The 17,619-nt window shown below is 47.6% G+C and overlaps 3 protein-coding genes across 3 annotated transcripts in view; all 3 read right to left on the bottom strand.

The window, feature by feature from the left end:
* The window catches only part of LOC120948290 (uncharacterized), a 47,809-nt gene extending 31,876 nt beyond the window's left edge, over window positions 1-15,933 (bottom strand). The window contains exons 1-2 of the mRNA XM_040364459.2: window positions 14,125-15,933; window positions 122-578 (exon numbers count right to left, since the gene is read on the bottom strand). Of these exons, the coding sequence (XP_040220393.2) occupies window positions 122-430 (309 nt within the window). The 5' untranslated portion in view covers window positions 431-578; window positions 14,125-15,933. The remainder of the gene's footprint in view (window positions 1-121; window positions 579-14,124) is intronic.
* Window positions 2,276-4,476, bottom strand: LOC120948295 (myb-like protein AA; the record flags this gene model as incomplete). The annotated part of the gene is made up of 1 exon (XM_040364470.2): window positions 2,276-4,476. A coding segment is annotated over one exon (975 nt), but the record flags the coding sequence as incomplete, so codon positions are not given.
* On the bottom strand, window positions 4,460-5,544 carry LOC120957597 (glycine, alanine and asparagine-rich protein-like; the record flags this gene model as incomplete). The annotated part of the gene is made up of 1 exon (XM_040379918.2): window positions 4,460-5,544. A coding segment is annotated over one exon (1,062 nt), but the record flags the coding sequence as incomplete, so codon positions are not given.
* Window positions 15,934-17,619: the final 1,686 nt, after the last annotated feature.

Below are 17,619 nucleotides of genomic sequence, written 5' to 3'. Positions count from 1 at the left end.
AAACATCTATTCCAAAGGCGAGGCCTGACGTATTTATATTTAAGAAAAAACAATGCAATCTTTCAAGACTGTCCAAATGATAGACTCGGTACTCAGTAATAATTTGTCCCCGCACACTCACCTGTACCGCACAGTTGAGGAAGCAGTTGTTCTGGCCGGGCCCGTTCAGCAGCCCCTTGGCGTGCCGCACCGGCCAGTGATGAGCGGTGGTAAAGTTGACGCCGTGCATCAGTTGGTCCGCCTCCGTCCGATAGCTGCTGCTGCTGCTGCCGCCCGCGGTCGTTGCCACCGGGGCGTGTGCCATCCCGGCAGCTGGCGCCTGGCCGCCCGTCGTGTTGCTGCTGCGCGTTTTCTCTGACGGTGGTGGCGGCGGCGGCGGCGGCGGTCCCAAACCGGTCACATCCACCACATTAAAGCGGGGCGATATCATTATAATGGTTTGGATGTGGTGGTGGTGTGTGTTTCTTGTTCACTGCTGACGCCTCTGTCAGCCTCTTCGTAGCGTTCGGTAGGGTAGAGGCGAGCAATCAGCCTATTTAATTTCGATCATTTTTATTCGCAGGCAAAATTCGCAGTTGCTGCCGGGCACGACGGGAAGAGGACGTTTGATGAAGGACGAGAGAGTGAAGATAAAAAGGTGTTAAAATAATTGAACAAAGGTTTAACATATCACGAAGGGGAAAACATAGGAAAAAAGAAATATTAAAAAAATGCAATGGAAAAGAAGAACTAAGCTAAACAAATTATAACCAAAGAGAACTAAAAAATAACAAAACCAAAACCAAAAACAACGACTAAAACGAATCCATTTACGCTTACCTAAGCTAACAAAGTAAAGTAGTAAGTGAGCGACCCGTTCTAGAACCACCGTAAGCCCTACGATTACGATAAAGCAAAAAGATAAAAATTCTAGCCCCCATCCCCAACGAAAGCTCTTGGTTTGGGATTAATTTCTCACATCGATATATAGAACCTGCACCCCCCCCCCCCCCCCTCCGTCACCGTTACGAACAGTTAAAATGAAACGCACGCTGTGTGTGAGAGTGTGTTAATCGTTTTTTTTTTTCTTCTCTTTTCTGGTATATTGCGTATGACACGTTTTTGTTAGGTTCGTTTGTGTTGCTTGCTATTTTCTGTTCACAAAATTCGTTATTTTTTCCACCGATAGTGTTGTTTTGTTTGCTTGCTTTTTATTTGCTTCACTGTTAAACAATTGTAACGCCTTTCTCTTAGTCACTGGCTCCCCCCCTTCCCATTATTCGATTCTAGCCTTTGTTTTTCAAACTATGCTTGCTTCATTTATTGCTTCTCCTTCTAGATTATTATTTCCACTGGTTGTAATTTTCCCCGCACTGCTCAGTACACCACCGGCCAGTGGTGTGTGTGTGTGTGTGTTTGTGTTTTTTACTCTTTTACTGCCCTGTTGTACAAAGTACAAAATAACTAAAATCGATACATGATTTCATCCATTGAGTGCATTTATTTTCTGCTTTCCGTTTGTTTTCAGTCAATTTGTGAAAAATGCTGTTTCACGCTCCCCCCCCCCTTAACCGGCGATAATTCTGCGATTGTTATTTTACTTTGAAAGTAGTAAATGCGTCGCTAAATGTTTTGCCCTGTTCTCTTTGTTTTTATTTATTTATTTTTTTTTTTTGTTCATTTTCTTCGTCTTCTGTTGCAATTCATCTACTTAAAATTGCCTCTTGCCCACTGCCGCTCTGGAGTTAAAAACTGCACATACATCATCATTTTATTATCGGTGCAACAAGTGCAGCAGCCATATCGCGCGGGGCCGGTGGGCCCTTTTGCCTTCATTATTCGTCCCAAATTCATTCGTTTCGCCGTTTCGGCTTTGCAGTGGGGCGATTTGGCTTGGCCTCACACTAATGCGTAGAATAAATAGCGTAACAAGAGATTATAGCTGCATTTTTTTCCTTCCATGTGGTGCTCTCTTTGCAAAAAAAAAAACAAAACGTTCCTCCTATGCTGGCCTACGGCGACGGTACGACTCTTTGAGTGTGCCACCGCCCGGTTCTGCAACAGCCCCGACGGGGGTGGGGGAAGAAAACGAAGTTTTCTGGCGCGATTATCGATGGGCCATTTCTCGTGTGTTACGAATAATCATTTAAAACTCAAAACAAAAACCACTAAAAATGCTGCTCCTATCGCCGCTACATTGAGGCCGTCCGTAGTTGTAATGTAATGTATAGTGTGTTCATGTAGAAACTTGAGCAATTGTAATCGCTAAAACCACGGCGCCACACACCGCGCCCTTTGTGCAACCGACCCCCCGACCCCCGCTGGTACGGGCGCTTCCGTCCGATACGGAGGAAAGAGAGTTCAGCCCATTTCAGCGCTGGATAACAGTTAGCTGCCTTTTAACGCTAAAAAACAAATAAACGTGCTGCTGGGGTAGGCGCAGTCGCGAAAATGATACAACCAAAATTGCAACAACAAAAAAAAGGGCAGTATGGCAGCCGATTTTGATTCCGAAATGGGGAGCAAAAACAAAAGGAAAAGTAAAGTAAAAAAAAAAAACAACACACGGCGTTAAGGTCGAATGTACAATCCTACATATACCATATACACGGGAGTAATTCGTATGCTTTTAATTTGTTTATATGCAATTTTTTAATTAACACGTATTACGGTATTATCACAATTGGGGGTTGTTTTTTTACTTATCTTCTTGCTTTGTTTACGAGCTATCCACATGATTTTCCACTCTGTGTGTGTGCGTTGTTATTCTGTTTTTTTCTGTTTGTGTGTGTGTGTGTGTGTGTTTTGTTCATTTAGAAGAGAATCTTCTTCGATTATTGTGTTTTTACTGCCGCGTTTCGGCCTCGTTTCCTTTACCACAACACAATGCTGTTTTTAAATATATATCATATTTTTTGCTTTCTAAATTCGTATCTGCTAGCCCCTCTATAATTCGTTTTTGCACCCACAAAACTGGCCCACGGGTCGGCATCATATCTTGCAGCATACCACACACCAACAACACAAATTGGTTGAGCACAATGTCAGTTGACAGAAATTAATCAGTATTGAGTTACTCAATGCCCCTAAAATTCTGTTTTTTATTTCTTCTTCTTCTTGATAATTGGAAGATATGTGTGGTATCAACAGAGACATAAACACCTTCTATTCTCCTACGCTTAAATATGATCGTTGCTGCACAATATAATAAACATCAAAGTATTGCTATATTCGTGTCCGTGCACCGTCGTGAATGCGGGCTGGGATTTGAACGCGCGAACTACGATGTGGCAGGCCATGTGCTTACCCACGGCACTAGCAGGCCGCGTTCGTACCGTTGCGCTGTTTGTCAATATGTATCAACGGTACACCGGTACTTATCAGTTGTCGGATTCGAACTATTCATAATTCATCTTTCGTGTGTTACAACTTCTATTGCGAGACTTGTCGCCGACCCGCTTGCCAGTTGAAGTGTAACAAAACAAATCTCCCAGTGGCCTATTGCTGTTGTCGTGCCTGCCTTTAGGGTGGACCAGCGATAGTGGGCCCACCGTCAGTGCTTTGCTCCGGGTTCGGCCCTGCTGCGGAAGATGAACCCCCCGAACCGGACCCAGACGGCGGAGGAGCAGGAGGAGGAGGCGGCGGCGGAGGAGGAGGAGGAGGAGGGGGAGGTGCTGAAGTAGGTGTAGCAAGTGGCGGGTGGGTGGGAGAGCTGCACGATCGCAGCGCAGCGATGGTTGCCGTCTCGGGATGGCGAAACAGCGACCGGTACGACGACCGGAACAGGTGGCCGTGTGTATTGCCATGCCCGTGGTACCCGAGCTGGCCACTGTCCTGGTGGGTGGGATGGGTCGCTAGGCTGCTGTGGATGCTGCCCGGGATGCTGCAAGCGCTCGCGTGCTGGTCGAGCAGGGAGCTGCCGTGCAGTGGCGACAGCCGGGGCGATCCCAGCGCAGGATGTAGATGGCGCTGCTGTTGCTGGTGTTGTTGCTGTTGTTGTTGTTGCTGCTGCTGCTGCTGTTGTTGTTGCTGCTGCTGCTGCTGCTGCTGCTCTTGCTGCTGATGGTGGTGATGTTGCAGATAGTGATGGTGATGGTCGTGCAGGTTGTGCGACAGATGGTGGGGCGGCTGAAGCCGATGGCCCAGCGACGCCGTAGCACAGGAGGTGGAGGAGGAGTTCGGCGAGGAGGCGGAGGACGAAAGGATGGAAAGATGGTGCGACAGCCCCGATACCAGCTCGGCCGACACCTTGGCCGGCGGCGGGGAGGACAGCGCGCCCGGGACGCCCCCGTGCAGATGCGCATTGAGGTGGGCGTGGTGATGCGGGTGATGGTGTGCGTGCGGATTGTGAAGCGGCGGCTGATGGGAGGAGGAGCTGGACGAGCACGAGGGCGTCGGGGAGGAGGAGGAGGACGGATTCGGATGCAGCATGGGTAACATGGCTGCGGCCGCGGCGGCTGCTGCCGCTGCGGCCGCCGCTGCTGCCGCCGACGAGATTGAAGATTATTCTAGCCGCGTAATGTAATGGCCGCCGCTCTGCTGGGGCGGCTGCTGCTGCTGCTGCTGTGCGGAAGGGTTCCCCGTGCCACTGCTTCCGCCACTGGTTCCGCCGCCCCCACTGGCACCGCTGGCGGCCGTCACCACACCACTGCCCGGTTCGCCGAGCTCGCCGCCCGACCCGGCCGAACCGTTTGCTGAGCCGCCGCCGCCGCCACCACCACCACCACCGTTGCCGCCGCCCGCTATCGCGCTGGTAATTATCGGCAGGTGGCGGGACGGAACCGGGGGCAGCCCGGCGGCAGCGACGGCCGCCGCAGCCGCCGCCGCGCTCGGCGGCGTCATCTGCGACAGGTCCGTCATGTTGATCGACTGGCTGTAGGCGGCGGCGGACGCGGCCGCCGCAGCCGCCGCAGCCGCCGACGCAGCCGAGTGCGTGTTCAGGTCCATCGGCTGCACGGTCGAGGGCGAACTGCACGGCAGCCGGTGGTGGAACGAGTAAGGCATGCTGAGCGAATGCAGCGAATCCGACAGCAAGTACTGGTAGTTGTCGCGGGGCGGCTGCGCCGACATTAGGCCGACGGCGGCGGCCGAGTTGCCGATCGCGCTGCTGTAGCAGTCGGCGGTGGTGGGCTGGCCGGACGCGACGGCGGCCGCAGCCGCCGCCGCCCCGTACGGGTTGTCGTACTCGGACTGGTACAGCTTGGCGGCCGTCGCCGACGGCGAGCAGATGGCCGCCGTGCCGATGCTCCCGATCACGCCGCCGCCCGCGCCAGCCGGGCCCGTACCGCCGCCCGACTGGCCGCCGCCGCCGCCACCACCGCCGAGGCTGCCACTGCCCACCAGCCCCCCGTTGCCGAGGCCGCCGCCACCACCGCTGCCGCCGCCGCCGCCCACACCGCCCACGTGGTTAATTAGCCGCTTTTGCGAGCGGAGCTTCTCCTCCCGGCGCCACTTGGCCCGCCGGTTCGAAAACCAAACCTGAACGGGAGGTTTTATGTTACGCGCGACAGGCCAGACAGGTGCCGTTCCATGGTGGGACGAAATTAGCGTAGAAAAGCAAAGAGAAAATGTTAGTTTTTATCGCCATCACCCATCACCGAGTTTAGTGTAAATAGCAATCCTTTTAAATGTACAACAATGTTAAGATTGATAACCGATAGCATTCATGTATAGTATTAGATATATATAAAGCAAAGCATTACATATTATTAAATATAGCAGAAATGGTTAGTTAATTCGAGTGCAAATTAGCTGAAAGTAGATAAGAAAGATAATAAAAAGGCGAAACAAACTGCACGATGCTCGTTTCTTTAGTAAAGCTGCCTCGGAAGCTGCCGGAGGTGGTGGTTAGTTAGTAATCAGTTTGCTAAATAAGTAAATAATGTTGTTATTAGAAACAGAGAAAGAGATCGAAAAACAGAGAGATAGAGAAAATAGAGAAAGAATTTGCTGGCTGGGCAGGAAGACACACATCCCATTTCCTTTTCCGTAGGTCGGCATGTGAGAAGGAAGAGACATTTAAAAAAATACTTTAAATCAATCCAGTTTCCTCTTCTGTTGCTGTACAGAGATTTTGTGTAAATTGTAGTGGAAGTAAAACACCTAATTATCTGAACAATATTCCGAACCAAAGGAAATTGCTCTCCAGCAAGTCGAAGTGCCTCGTTAATTTGCATCGGAAAGCGACAACGCTCTGCAACAAACAAAGACCGAAGAACAATTTGTCTACCAACTCAAGAACGATTATTTGTCGAGCAAAAGCGAAACAAAAAAAGAACGCATAATGTTTCCTCGGCAACATCCTTTTACCATGCCGTACCGCAGGGCAAAACATTTAGCAACATTTCCGCTGCAGTTTTTAATTCTCTCCAGCAGAACAACATTGAACACGGCTCGAATGAAGAAATATCCCCGACACGAACGAGTTGCCTGTACGGCGGGACCCGTCGTCTTCGTGCGGCGGAATCGTTCACTGCGCCGACTCGCTAAATGAGCGGTTGTCCGCCTCGGATGCTGTTACCCACCGGATGGTGGTGGTCGGGAGTCTCTTTTCTTCCCTCTTAGTTCCGGCTTTGCCGTTCTCTCTCTCTCTGGATTCGGAGGAAGTGGAACATTTTCTGGCCCAACGCCCGTGCTGAGACAAACCCTGCAAGGGGTAATACAAGAAGCAGCTCGGGTGGTTTGTTTTTCTCGCAGGGATGCCCGTTGTTGTTGCTGTTTTTTTTTCTTTCTTTTTTTCGGTGCACGCACATCCAATCCAATCGTCGAACTGAAGCGTGAAAACAGCGAGAAGAACTTTATGGGTGAACCAGCGCCCCGAATGATCCACCAATCGCATCCTCCCTTTTCGCCGGAGCGCTGCAGTTTACTGTGTATGGCCCTACAGGCAAGGAAAGGATGCACTTGGCACCTCCGTATTGCCGTTGTCTAATAGTAAATAGTTGCGAGTTGCGTATTTTTTGGTGCAATTTAAACAGAAAAACATAAACAAAATATCCAATGTGACGTCTTCAATCTAGTTGAGCAAATATTACCCTCCTTAAGGTTAAGCGGCCCCACATTTGGTGTTTAACCTTTAACCTTTAATGCAAAGGAACGTTACAAGCGTACTTCTTGGCACGGTTTTAAGATCCTGTGCTCTCCACCCTTAAATATCAGCTTGCTTAGCTTGCTTGTGTAACGCAACCGGAGCGGAGGGACGGTTTTTGATTGGGAATCAAATTACGCCTGACTTCAGCAGAACCACCCCAACGAATCAACCGTCAACAATCTGTTCTGTTTCGAATGAATCATTTGAGTTCGGTAGAACTCGCCTGCATTTGATATGACACGTTTTGAACGATGTTTCGATATCGGATGATTCGCGTGAAACTAGATGCTTTCTTTGTTATGACATTTTACAATATCACACGCAAACAGCTGTTTGAACGTTTTGAACAGAGCAGTTTTAATAATTTTTGACATGTTTAAATCAATATTAGCTAAATTGCAATACGCGCTCAACAAAAGGCAACAAGTTCTTTTGGTAGCCAGTAAAATATAGGACCGGAAGCATTAGTCAAATTTAAGGAACGAAAAAAATATACACCCTTTTTGGCACAGGCTAGTAAGTGCAACAAAGAACGGATCATGAGCAACAACATGTCAACGCTTTCTTCTGCGCTATTCAATCGCTTTTTTAACAGTCACGTTCATAGAGCGATTGAAACCCCTGGAGGGTAAAATAAACCCTATTCCTTTGGTGTTAGTGATGGACAAACAAAGTTGGCAGATAATTCATTCGGAACTCCAAAAACCAAAATCTCGAAATCGACTGCGGAAAGGTAGGTCCATCTGCACTTTTTTTGGAATCGACCGAAGTTTTGGAGTAGTCTGGAGCCATCTTTATTCATATTTAGGTATTTTTTGTGTAAATTTGTGCGTGGAACTTTAAACAAAAGCGAAATGAAGTTCAATGCCTCATCTTAGAAACTTTGACCGAATTCGAACAATTCCAACCGATTCTAGCTATCCCTGGATGCTTCCAGTCAACTCCAACTCCGTCCAAATCCGACTCCGAGTTCGAATGCGGATGACTCCAAAGGACTCGGGCCGATTCCAACCCCGAACGTCTTCGAATTCGGCCGACTTTAAATCGAGACCTCTCCTAATCCGGACGACTCCAACTCTGTCCGAATCTATTTCGGACCGATTCTGCATCCGGACGACTCCAACTCGGACGTCTTCAACTTTGGCCGATTTCAAATCTAGACTACTCCGAATCCGGATGACTCCAACTCCGAACGACTCCAATTCCGAATGACTCCAACTCCGAACGACTCCTACTCGGAACAACTCCAACTCCGAACGACTCCAACTCCTTACGACTTCATCTCCGAACGACTCCAACTCCGAATGACTCTAACTCCGAACGACTCCAACTCGAATGACTCCAACTCCGAACGACTCCAACTCCTAACGACTTCAACTCCGAACGACTCCAACTCCTTACGACTTCATCTCCGAACGACTCCAACTCCGAATGACTCCAACTCCGAACGACTCCAACTCCGAACGACTCCAATTCCGAATGACTCCAACTCCGAACGACTCCTACTCGGAACAACTCCTACTCCGAACGACTCCAACTCCTAACGACTTCATCTCCGAACGACTCCAACTCCGAATGACTCCAACTCCGAACGACTCCAACTCCGAATGACTCCAACTCCGAATGACTCCAACTCCGAAAAACTCCAACTCCGAACGACTCCAACTCCGAACGACTCCAACTGCGAATGACTCCAACTCTGAACGACTCCAACTCCGAACGACTCCAACTTCGAATGACTCCAACTCTGAACGACTCCAACTCCGAACGACTCCAACTCCGAACGACTCCAACTCCTAACGACTTCAACTCCGAACGACTCCAACTCCTAACGACTTCAACTCCGAACGACTCCAACTCCTAACGACTTCAACTCCGAACGACTCTAACTCCGAACGACTCCAACTCCGAACGACTCCAACTCCGAACGACTCCAACTCCGAACGACTTCAACTCCGAAAAACTCCAACTCCGAACGACTCCGAGCGGAACTGGTGGTTCAGTTTTCGCCGGGTCCAGAATGGAACAAACAATAGCAGTTGTCTGTTCGAGAGCCGTAGATATGCTCCCATCACTAATTAAGAGGCGAAAGAACTCCGTTGGAGCCAAAGCCTCTATAAACTATTCCAACAACAACAACTCCCATCACTACTTTCAATTCTTGGACATCACGTTCATCCATTTTCACTGTACGTATCCGGTTCGAAGGACCAAATCTTGCAACATTCGTTACACTTACACTACACACCAACACTATTGTTTCAATTCAAGTAAAATCAAATCATGAAACGAATTTCCTCCGATGTTGTTGTTGTTGTTCGACATTTAGATCAAAGGAATAGTATCGTCGTTTCCATCAAAAATCATAGCTGAAATATCCGAAAGAGCTACTTGTTTTAGCATTAATTGCATTTTTGAAAGAAAAATTGACATTAAAACAAAAAATCGAACTTAAAACGCGCACCAACACGGCGACCTATTTCGGTGCGTTCCTTAGTCAGTCGCAGTTCCCAACAGAACAGAAACAATGCAACATTTTGACACTCTTTTCTGTTTTTTTTTTGTTAGCCTTTACCTTTAACTGTAAGCAAAATGCAGTCGCAAACCATGCTCACCCTCACCGGCTCTAATTCTCCCCACTGCCTAAATTCCCAATATCCGAAACGTCATCAGGATGCGCCGTGCCCCTCCGTGCCGTATTGGGCGACCCATTGTGCCCCGAAAACAAGCGATACGATCAGCTCGACTATTGTGCGAGTTAAGGGCGGTTTTATTGTTCCCACAATTGCCCTTGTCGTCATCTCAATTACACACACACACATACACGCACGCAGCCCACTTTGCATCCTTTCTTATTCTCACTCTCCCTCTCTATGTCACGAGGGTGAACGTGTTCGGGGTTGTTTTTTTTTTGTCTTCTTTCTTATTCCTTTTTTTCAATTACGCCAAACCTCTTGACGGCCGGACGTTCGGGTCGAATCGAAAGATTCCAGGGGGGTGTTTCCTTTCCCCCTGCTTGCAGTGCAGTTGCAGTACAGGAAGGGAAAATTGAACCCTCGCCCTCCCGGCTGCCGAAATCAATGGAAATGAAGTTGGAAAAATTCGTCGGAAAAATGCCATCGATGCGTAGCGCGGCGCTACGCCAGAATCATTCGCAAAGGGTGTCGGCACCGGGCACAGAGCGGCCCACAGGTCGCAGCTTCTGTGAGATGAGTTTTTCCCCTTTTGGAAAAAGCAACAACAACAAAAAACACACACACACACACTGACGACGGGATGTTTCACGCAATCCGTACCCACCCTGCAGTACGACCTAATTAAAAGTGGTAAAACTCGGTGTGGAAAACCCGCGGCTAGAAGAAAACTGCCGCACGGATGGAGGGGTGGGGGAGGAGAGGGGCAGCCGGGATAGCAGACACCCGCAGGACGGCCGCCATTCATGCGTGACGCGAGCGTCGGCCGCTACGGCAGCCAGTGAAGCGAACGGTGAAGCCCGCCCGGCTGGAAGTAATCGCGCGCGCAATGGCCTTTCGCAATGGCCGCCATACACACACACACATACACACAGATACGCGCATCCGGCCGACATGCGGATAAACCGGATCTGGCCACTCCGCTAGCGTGTCGTTTCGGTGCAATAATAGTTGATAAAATGTGTTTTGAAAATGGATAAACTAACACAACAATTAGTGTTCTTGCGTTGGATATTATTCCACAAAAAGGCAACTCATTTAAACTTTCCTTTTGGTTGTCCGCACACACGCAAAACGGGTCCTTTTTTTAAAACAAAATCCACTGTTGTGTCCAAAACTTACAGCACCACCGCTGCACAACCCACTTAAATGACGCGACACAACACTACTGGAGCTGCCTGGCAGCCTGGCCAGCCAAACTCGGGGCTCGGGGGGTCCGATGAGATGTTGCTGGTTGATTGTGTTCGTGCTGGATATCGCTTGATAGAGCCTCGAACCAATCCTGCCCGACGAGCACGGGTTGTGATCGTTGACTGATGGGTGTTGATGCGATTGAGCGCACCGTTTTTTTTTTTTTTAGTTTTTTAAGGAAGACTTAAACCGAGACTGGGAGCCGGATCAGGATTTGAAAGAAAAAACACACCAAACAGGAAAATCCTTTCGCACGGACTTACGATTTGATGGTTCTTTAAATTCGCAAAAATATGTTTGGTCGGCAATATCACACTTTGCCAACATGCTTGGGCAAATTCCACCGCCACACACACACACACACGCACACGCTTGCAGCCACACAAATGGTGTGCAGAGGGCAACACGAGAGCGCACGTATAAAATCGATAAATTGATCACGCCTCGGTGCGTCTCGCTCGCGACTGCGCACAGCCGGCCGTGCCTACTCGTACGGAACTAATCCAGGAAAATCGTCGCATCATCATCATCGTCGTCGGCCCCGGAACACCAAGCGCGGTGGAACAACGGCCAGCAATAGCGGAAGGAGCTTGCCAGCAGCTTGCCAGCTTGGGCGCCTGAGATACACACAGAACCGTTTGCCCTCCGCAGTCGCAGTGCAGTGTGGTGGAAAGTTTTCAAAGATTCTTACGTGCGGTGTGTGTGTGTGTGTGTGTGTGTGTCTGTCTATTTTGTAGTTCAGCAGTAGCAGAGAGTCCTGCTGAAAAACTAGCGCAAAAACGCACACACCCCGCAACACTCGAAAGACGTTTGGGTGCATTTTGAAAGGACAGAAATGGTTGTTTTCCACCTACTAGGACTATCCCGAAACGCAAATGGAGGCTGCGGAGAGAAAAGGGCAATAGTTGCTACTCAATTTCCACCGAAAAAAAAATGAAGCTTTTCTATTAGAATTAGAACTTCTTCGTAACAATTCTAATTAGAAAAAAATCAGTATTTGAACATACTTTAAGTGTGCAAAACCCTTTTTCTGTTGCTCTGCTAATGTTTTTCTCCCTTGGTAACGCATTCTCCAGGCGCGCTCCTCTATCAACTTCCTGCCCTCCTCCTTCCCCTTACTGCCAACCCAGGAAGTGACCGCTGTGCAAGAAGCTGTTTCACAAACACTCATTTAACACGTCGCACTGGGATGCACGTGGGCTGCCGCTGCTGCTGGATGGATATGATGCATTGCCGCGTTCCGGTTCCGTCGAATTCGTTGCAGCGCTGGGGCGCAGAGCTAGGGACTTGGAACGTTCTCGGGCGCGAGATAAGAACATTGCCTCCCGCCGTGCTAGACCCGAACGAAACGTTTCGATACGCCTCAAAACCGTTGTGTAGAAAGAATTGCTTCCGAAAGCATGTAAAGCACGCGTCACGCAACAAGTATTCGGTCTCGGCCACGTCTTGGTGCTATTTTATTTTGTGATAACCTAGTGGAGCTCTATTATACAACAAACGATTTTTTTTTGTAACTCAAAAACTTACGACTTGCGGCTCTTCAAAAAGGCAATTTTGGACCTATTTTTTTAATGAGGTCTATACAAAAATTAGCCTAAATTTAGTTTAATTTTTCATCGCGTGTATTGCACCGGATACTTGATGCATGACGTCACTCGTCAATTGCAATAATAATCGCAGCATTTTTGTACAACAGATTTGCTAGAAAGAAATTTCCCCATACAGTGTGTTACAGGAGCTCCAGTAAACGGAATCGGAAACCAGCTTGACATTACAACAGTGCAGGCGACCATCAACGGAACAAGTCCTGATTTTTGCGAACAGCTTATCAATCCGCGTCCAAAGTTTAAAAAGCATGCTATACAGATTGTCTACCTTTAGGCGTGGTGTGGTGCAATATTTTAACATCAACTATGGAAACTGAACCAAACACAAAATTGAATGTGTATGTCACCCATGTCAACTGTAGTTTGTAAATGTATGTTTAGGAAAAAAAAACATTTTGTTCCTTGCAGTTTGGTTGATTCTTACGAAAACACTTTCAGGGTGGCACGGACCAGATGTTGTTAATATTGCTCTGGTGGACCCAAACACTTTTGGTTTAGGTTTTTTTTTTTATGTCTATCATATATGCTAGGCCTTGGCATCCACGAAAGTGTAATTTTACAGGGTTTTCCAGGGGTTCTCATAGTTGTGGGACACTTCCTAGACTCTTTCCCATTGGAAGTGAACTGCATACGTTGGAAATTGAACTCTATGTCACCCTTTTTAGACAAGCTCCGTGGAAATTCCTATTGGATTTGTGCAACAAGAGTGCTAGAGAGTCCAATTCCCAATACATTAAGTTCATTTCACGTAAGAAAGTGTTTATAAAGTGGCCCACAGCTATGAGAACTCCTGGAAAACCCTGTATATCAGCACACTAACAAGGGCTGAACATAATGAATTTTAAAATAATTTTGGTTGTTTACTTGTTGTTTTAATTTTTGTGATCAAGTTGTTTCCTTGGTAGAATGGAAAAATCGATCACGCAAACAACGCTGGTTGATATTTAGTCAACATTTTATGTAATATTTGCTATCTTTTAGATTCTTAGATAGAGATCTTATAGATCTCTTAGATAAAGAGAGTTTGAAAATTCACAATATAATAACTAGAATATAAGTGGCTACAGTATATTCATCAAAGGAATTGTTCTATTCGATTAATATACTCGACTTTTGACTACTTGTTTTCAATGATATCTTGCAACAAAAATACGTGATAATACGCCGTTGCTTTTGCAAGGAATTAGGATTTAAAATCAATAACCTCTGGCCATCATATCTGACAGCCATGGCTATCACGGTGTGAAGTGTTCTATTATTTTTAAATTTAAATAGCTTCAGAGTGTTCTATTAGCAGCATTTGCTGCGGCTTGTCTTCATTCAAGCGTTCATGTAACTAAAATGATACACTTTGCCGGGTGAAAATTACAAGCAGCTGGTTAGTAGATGTGTCAGTATCATCCCCATAACCCCCATGGCTACACAAAGCGATGCGCGATTGATCTGCCATTAGTAGATTAGATTGATGACCAATACGTACGCCAATACGAGTTAAGAGGCAAGAGAGATCTAAAACACAAAGATCAATTCAGCTACATTCTTCAGCTAAAAGCTTCTCGCTTACCGGAGGGGACGGGCGCTTCAAGGTTGTCGTCGCCGTTGTGTTTTATCACCTTCCGCACCAGTGTGCCCTTTTGCGATTCGCGCTCGTTCGAAAGTGCCCCTCAGCCCAGGAACTCGGGATGGGCGGATGATGTCGCGCGCTTGATGATGATGATGCTGATGATGATGATGGCGCGTTTGATAGATGGTCCACCCCCGGGACAGCGTTGATTGTGGCCCGCGACACACACAGGTAGGTAGAGTATGTGGGATGCGCTGCCCGAGGATCGCCGCTCGTTCCACACCTCGCACACGCACGCACTAGCACACACGCACGCTCTTTCCTTTTCGGATCTCGCTCTCTTCGATTTTCTTTCGCTTTGCCAGCGACAACTTTCAAACCGTAGACGGCGGCGACGACGACGATGCTGATGATGCTGATGTGCGCGAGATGGATTTCACATTTCATCGCCTACCCGCGTCCACCGCACTGCCACACACACACATCATCATCACGCACACACACACTCACACATACACTGCCATGCCTTCCTCCCATTTCATCTCAGGCGCTTTCCATTTCAACACTTTGCCACACACACACACACACACACGAACACAGCGCGAGGTAGAGTTTCGATGCTCTTACCTGCTAAGTGGCACACACAGATGAACAAAACCGTCTTTTGGTTATGATTTTGCTGTCGTTATTGTTATTGTTTTTTTTTTGTCGTTGCTTCACTATTTACTGCTGGAATGTGCTCCCGCGAACGTGATGCGCTTGTGTATGGAGATGCTGTTTGTTGTTATTCTTTCCTTCCTCCTCCCTACACACACACACACACACACTGCACACTACCACGATCGTCCTTTCACTTCCTGCATTGCATACCTGCAGGCGCAGGAGCTCGTCCTTTGCCGTCGCCCGTGCGTTGATTGGTTTACCGCTTCCTGATTGTGGAATTGGAACGCGAGTGGCCTTGCCAGCGGGGTTGACCGGACGCGAACAAGGCCAGCCAGGCAGAAGCGATCGCCCCTGTCTCCCCCCGTCCCCGGCCGGAAGGTGGATCGTGGTGGCAATTGCTCCGGGTGATCTTCCACTACACCGTCGTCAATCCACACTTGGTACAGAGCTCAGCCCACCAGTTGTGCGGGGTGGGGGTAGCGACACAAGCGACACAACAACTCAAAAACGGCACACACCAAGTGACGTGTCACCACCGCACCTCTGTGTTTTTTATGCCTTTTTTTTTTCGTTCGCTTTCGCCTCGCAGTTTCACCCGCCAAGGTAGAAAAAGCCCAGCCAAGAACTTGAAGCCTTCACCCGCTTTGGCTCTACACACGGGTACACACACACACACACTGTCACACATACACACCCTCGCTCACTGAGGGTGAGTTTGATATTTTGGTTTTTCTTCTTAAATATCAAGACACAAAAACACTTGTAAACGCGCAAGACACTTTTACCAAAAACAGCAACCAGTAGAGTGGAGCAGCGTTTGCTACACGCGCACGTTCGCCCTCCACCGCACTTTCCAAGGCTTTTTTCTTTTCAGCGGAAAGAGGCACACACAAAACGACGCACTGTACACGCACCCGCGGGGACGACGCTTACCAGCAGGGCGCACAGCGATCGACGAGGGTCAGGTTGCTTCGACCGTCTGAGCGTGTGTGTGGTGTTGGCGAGTGCCGCCGTACGCGCTCACCGCTGCTGGAATTCGAGGGCATAGTGGTGTGCGTGTCGCCCTCCCGAGCATCGTACGGAACGCGCGATCGACGCGAAAGCTTGCCGATGTGTAGGTGAAGCTGTTGCTGCTGCTGCCGCTGCTCGAAAAGCCTCCGCTGCTATGCCGTCAGGGGTGTACCATCGGTTTCTGTTTTATTTTAAAGTAAATATTTCACTATCTATCTTTTACATGGGATTGCTGAACTTTTTTTTTCTATTGCCAAATAAAAGAATATGTTGCTTTATTTTTGTTTTGTTCATGATTTTTTTCGAAAAAAAGCTTAAAGTTCAACAACAACGAGTTTGATACTCCTGCCTTCTCCACTGCAACCGCTTCGCAACTCGTTCGCAATGATTTTCTTCCGACCGAAAAGGTTAATATCACAATTTTCTGTAGAATAATCAACCAATGATGCTTTCTCGCATTCTGCATCCTTCCAATTCGGTTGATACAATTGTTCGCTTCGATAGCGGCAGCTTGAACCATCACCCGATATGCCTTTTCTCGGTTGCGCTAAGAAGAGCTGCGCTAAGATGTCGACTTTCTCCCCCTACCCCGCTGCACAATTCCGGTTTTGAGCTTATCGTTTTATTGGAGCCGTGCAAGGGGCCTTTTGATGATGATTGGATTGTTCGTGTTTATTGCTTTAATTTTGCAACCATCAACACCCAGAAGATGCAAGGTAGTTTCTATTGAGGAATGTAACCATTACCTGCAAACAAATCTTCCCGGGTTAGATGGGGTAGAACCTGTTTTGTTTGTTCTTGGGGAGTGTCATTAAGCAGGAGCAGCAACCTCAGTTCACGTTCATTGCAGGTACCAGCGGCACCGTACCGCTGGGTTTTGCGCCTGATGTTATGCAATGTATTTATAGTAGCAGGAAATTTCCAAGAACAGTTGTCTGAAGTTTGTGTCTGTGTGTGTTTTGTTTTTGACGTTGACAAAATGCATTTTTTTAAATCATTGTGAAAACTAGATTCACATCACTGTTACAGGCATTTGCGATTCATCTTAAGTCAATCCCGTATAACTGCGGCACGTTGCTTGAAAACATTGACGATAGCCACCATTGCAGCCTTTCTTGGGCACAACAGGTCTGAGCAAGCGGTTTTGAAGCATCGCTCAGCAGTCGCAAAATGTCCCCGAATCGAGAAAAATGTTTGAAATAATGTTTGGAGTTAGGAGAGGAGGTCATCAGTGCTTTGAGTACAAGTTTTAGCGATTCACAACATTTTGGTAGTTTGAGGAACTTATTAGTCCAGTGGTTCCCAAACTTTTTTCATCTAGAGCCCACTTTTCCTGACCACGCGTACTAGTAGTCCTGGAACTGTTTTTGATCCCATATTAATCCTAAAACAGATCACGAACCATAACCGATCCTAGAAGTGATCCTGAATTAAAATCGGTCTTGGAACTAGTACCAATCCTGGAGTTGATACTAGATCCAAACAAAACCGGAACTGCTCCTGAATCGTATTCGATTCCGTATATAGATTGGATGTAGAAATTCAGTATATAACATAGAAATTAAATTAAAAAAAGTATGAATTTAGCTCAATTTGTTGACGCTCAATTTGAAAAAAAATGACGACACTACATTTTTTTAATTTCACGTTAGACATTGTTGGCCGCATCACTATTATTTTTAATCTTACCGCCCACTAATAAAAGAATAATCGGGCAATAGAAATAACTTTGGGAATCACTCGATTACATGCTCACAAGTAGCTCACTGTAAATAGCAATGTTAGTGTATTCACGTTATCTCTGTTACATGACGTTTAAAA

The sequence above is a fragment of the Anopheles coluzzii genome, chromosome X (genome assembly GCF_943734685.1).
Source record: "Anopheles coluzzii chromosome X, AcolN3, whole genome shotgun sequence".
In the NCBI taxonomy this organism is placed as follows: domain Eukaryota; kingdom Metazoa; phylum Arthropoda; class Insecta; order Diptera; family Culicidae; genus Anopheles; species Anopheles coluzzii.
The sequence above is the reverse complement of the archived record's forward strand: the minus strand, read 5'-3'. Positions and strand labels throughout refer to the sequence as shown.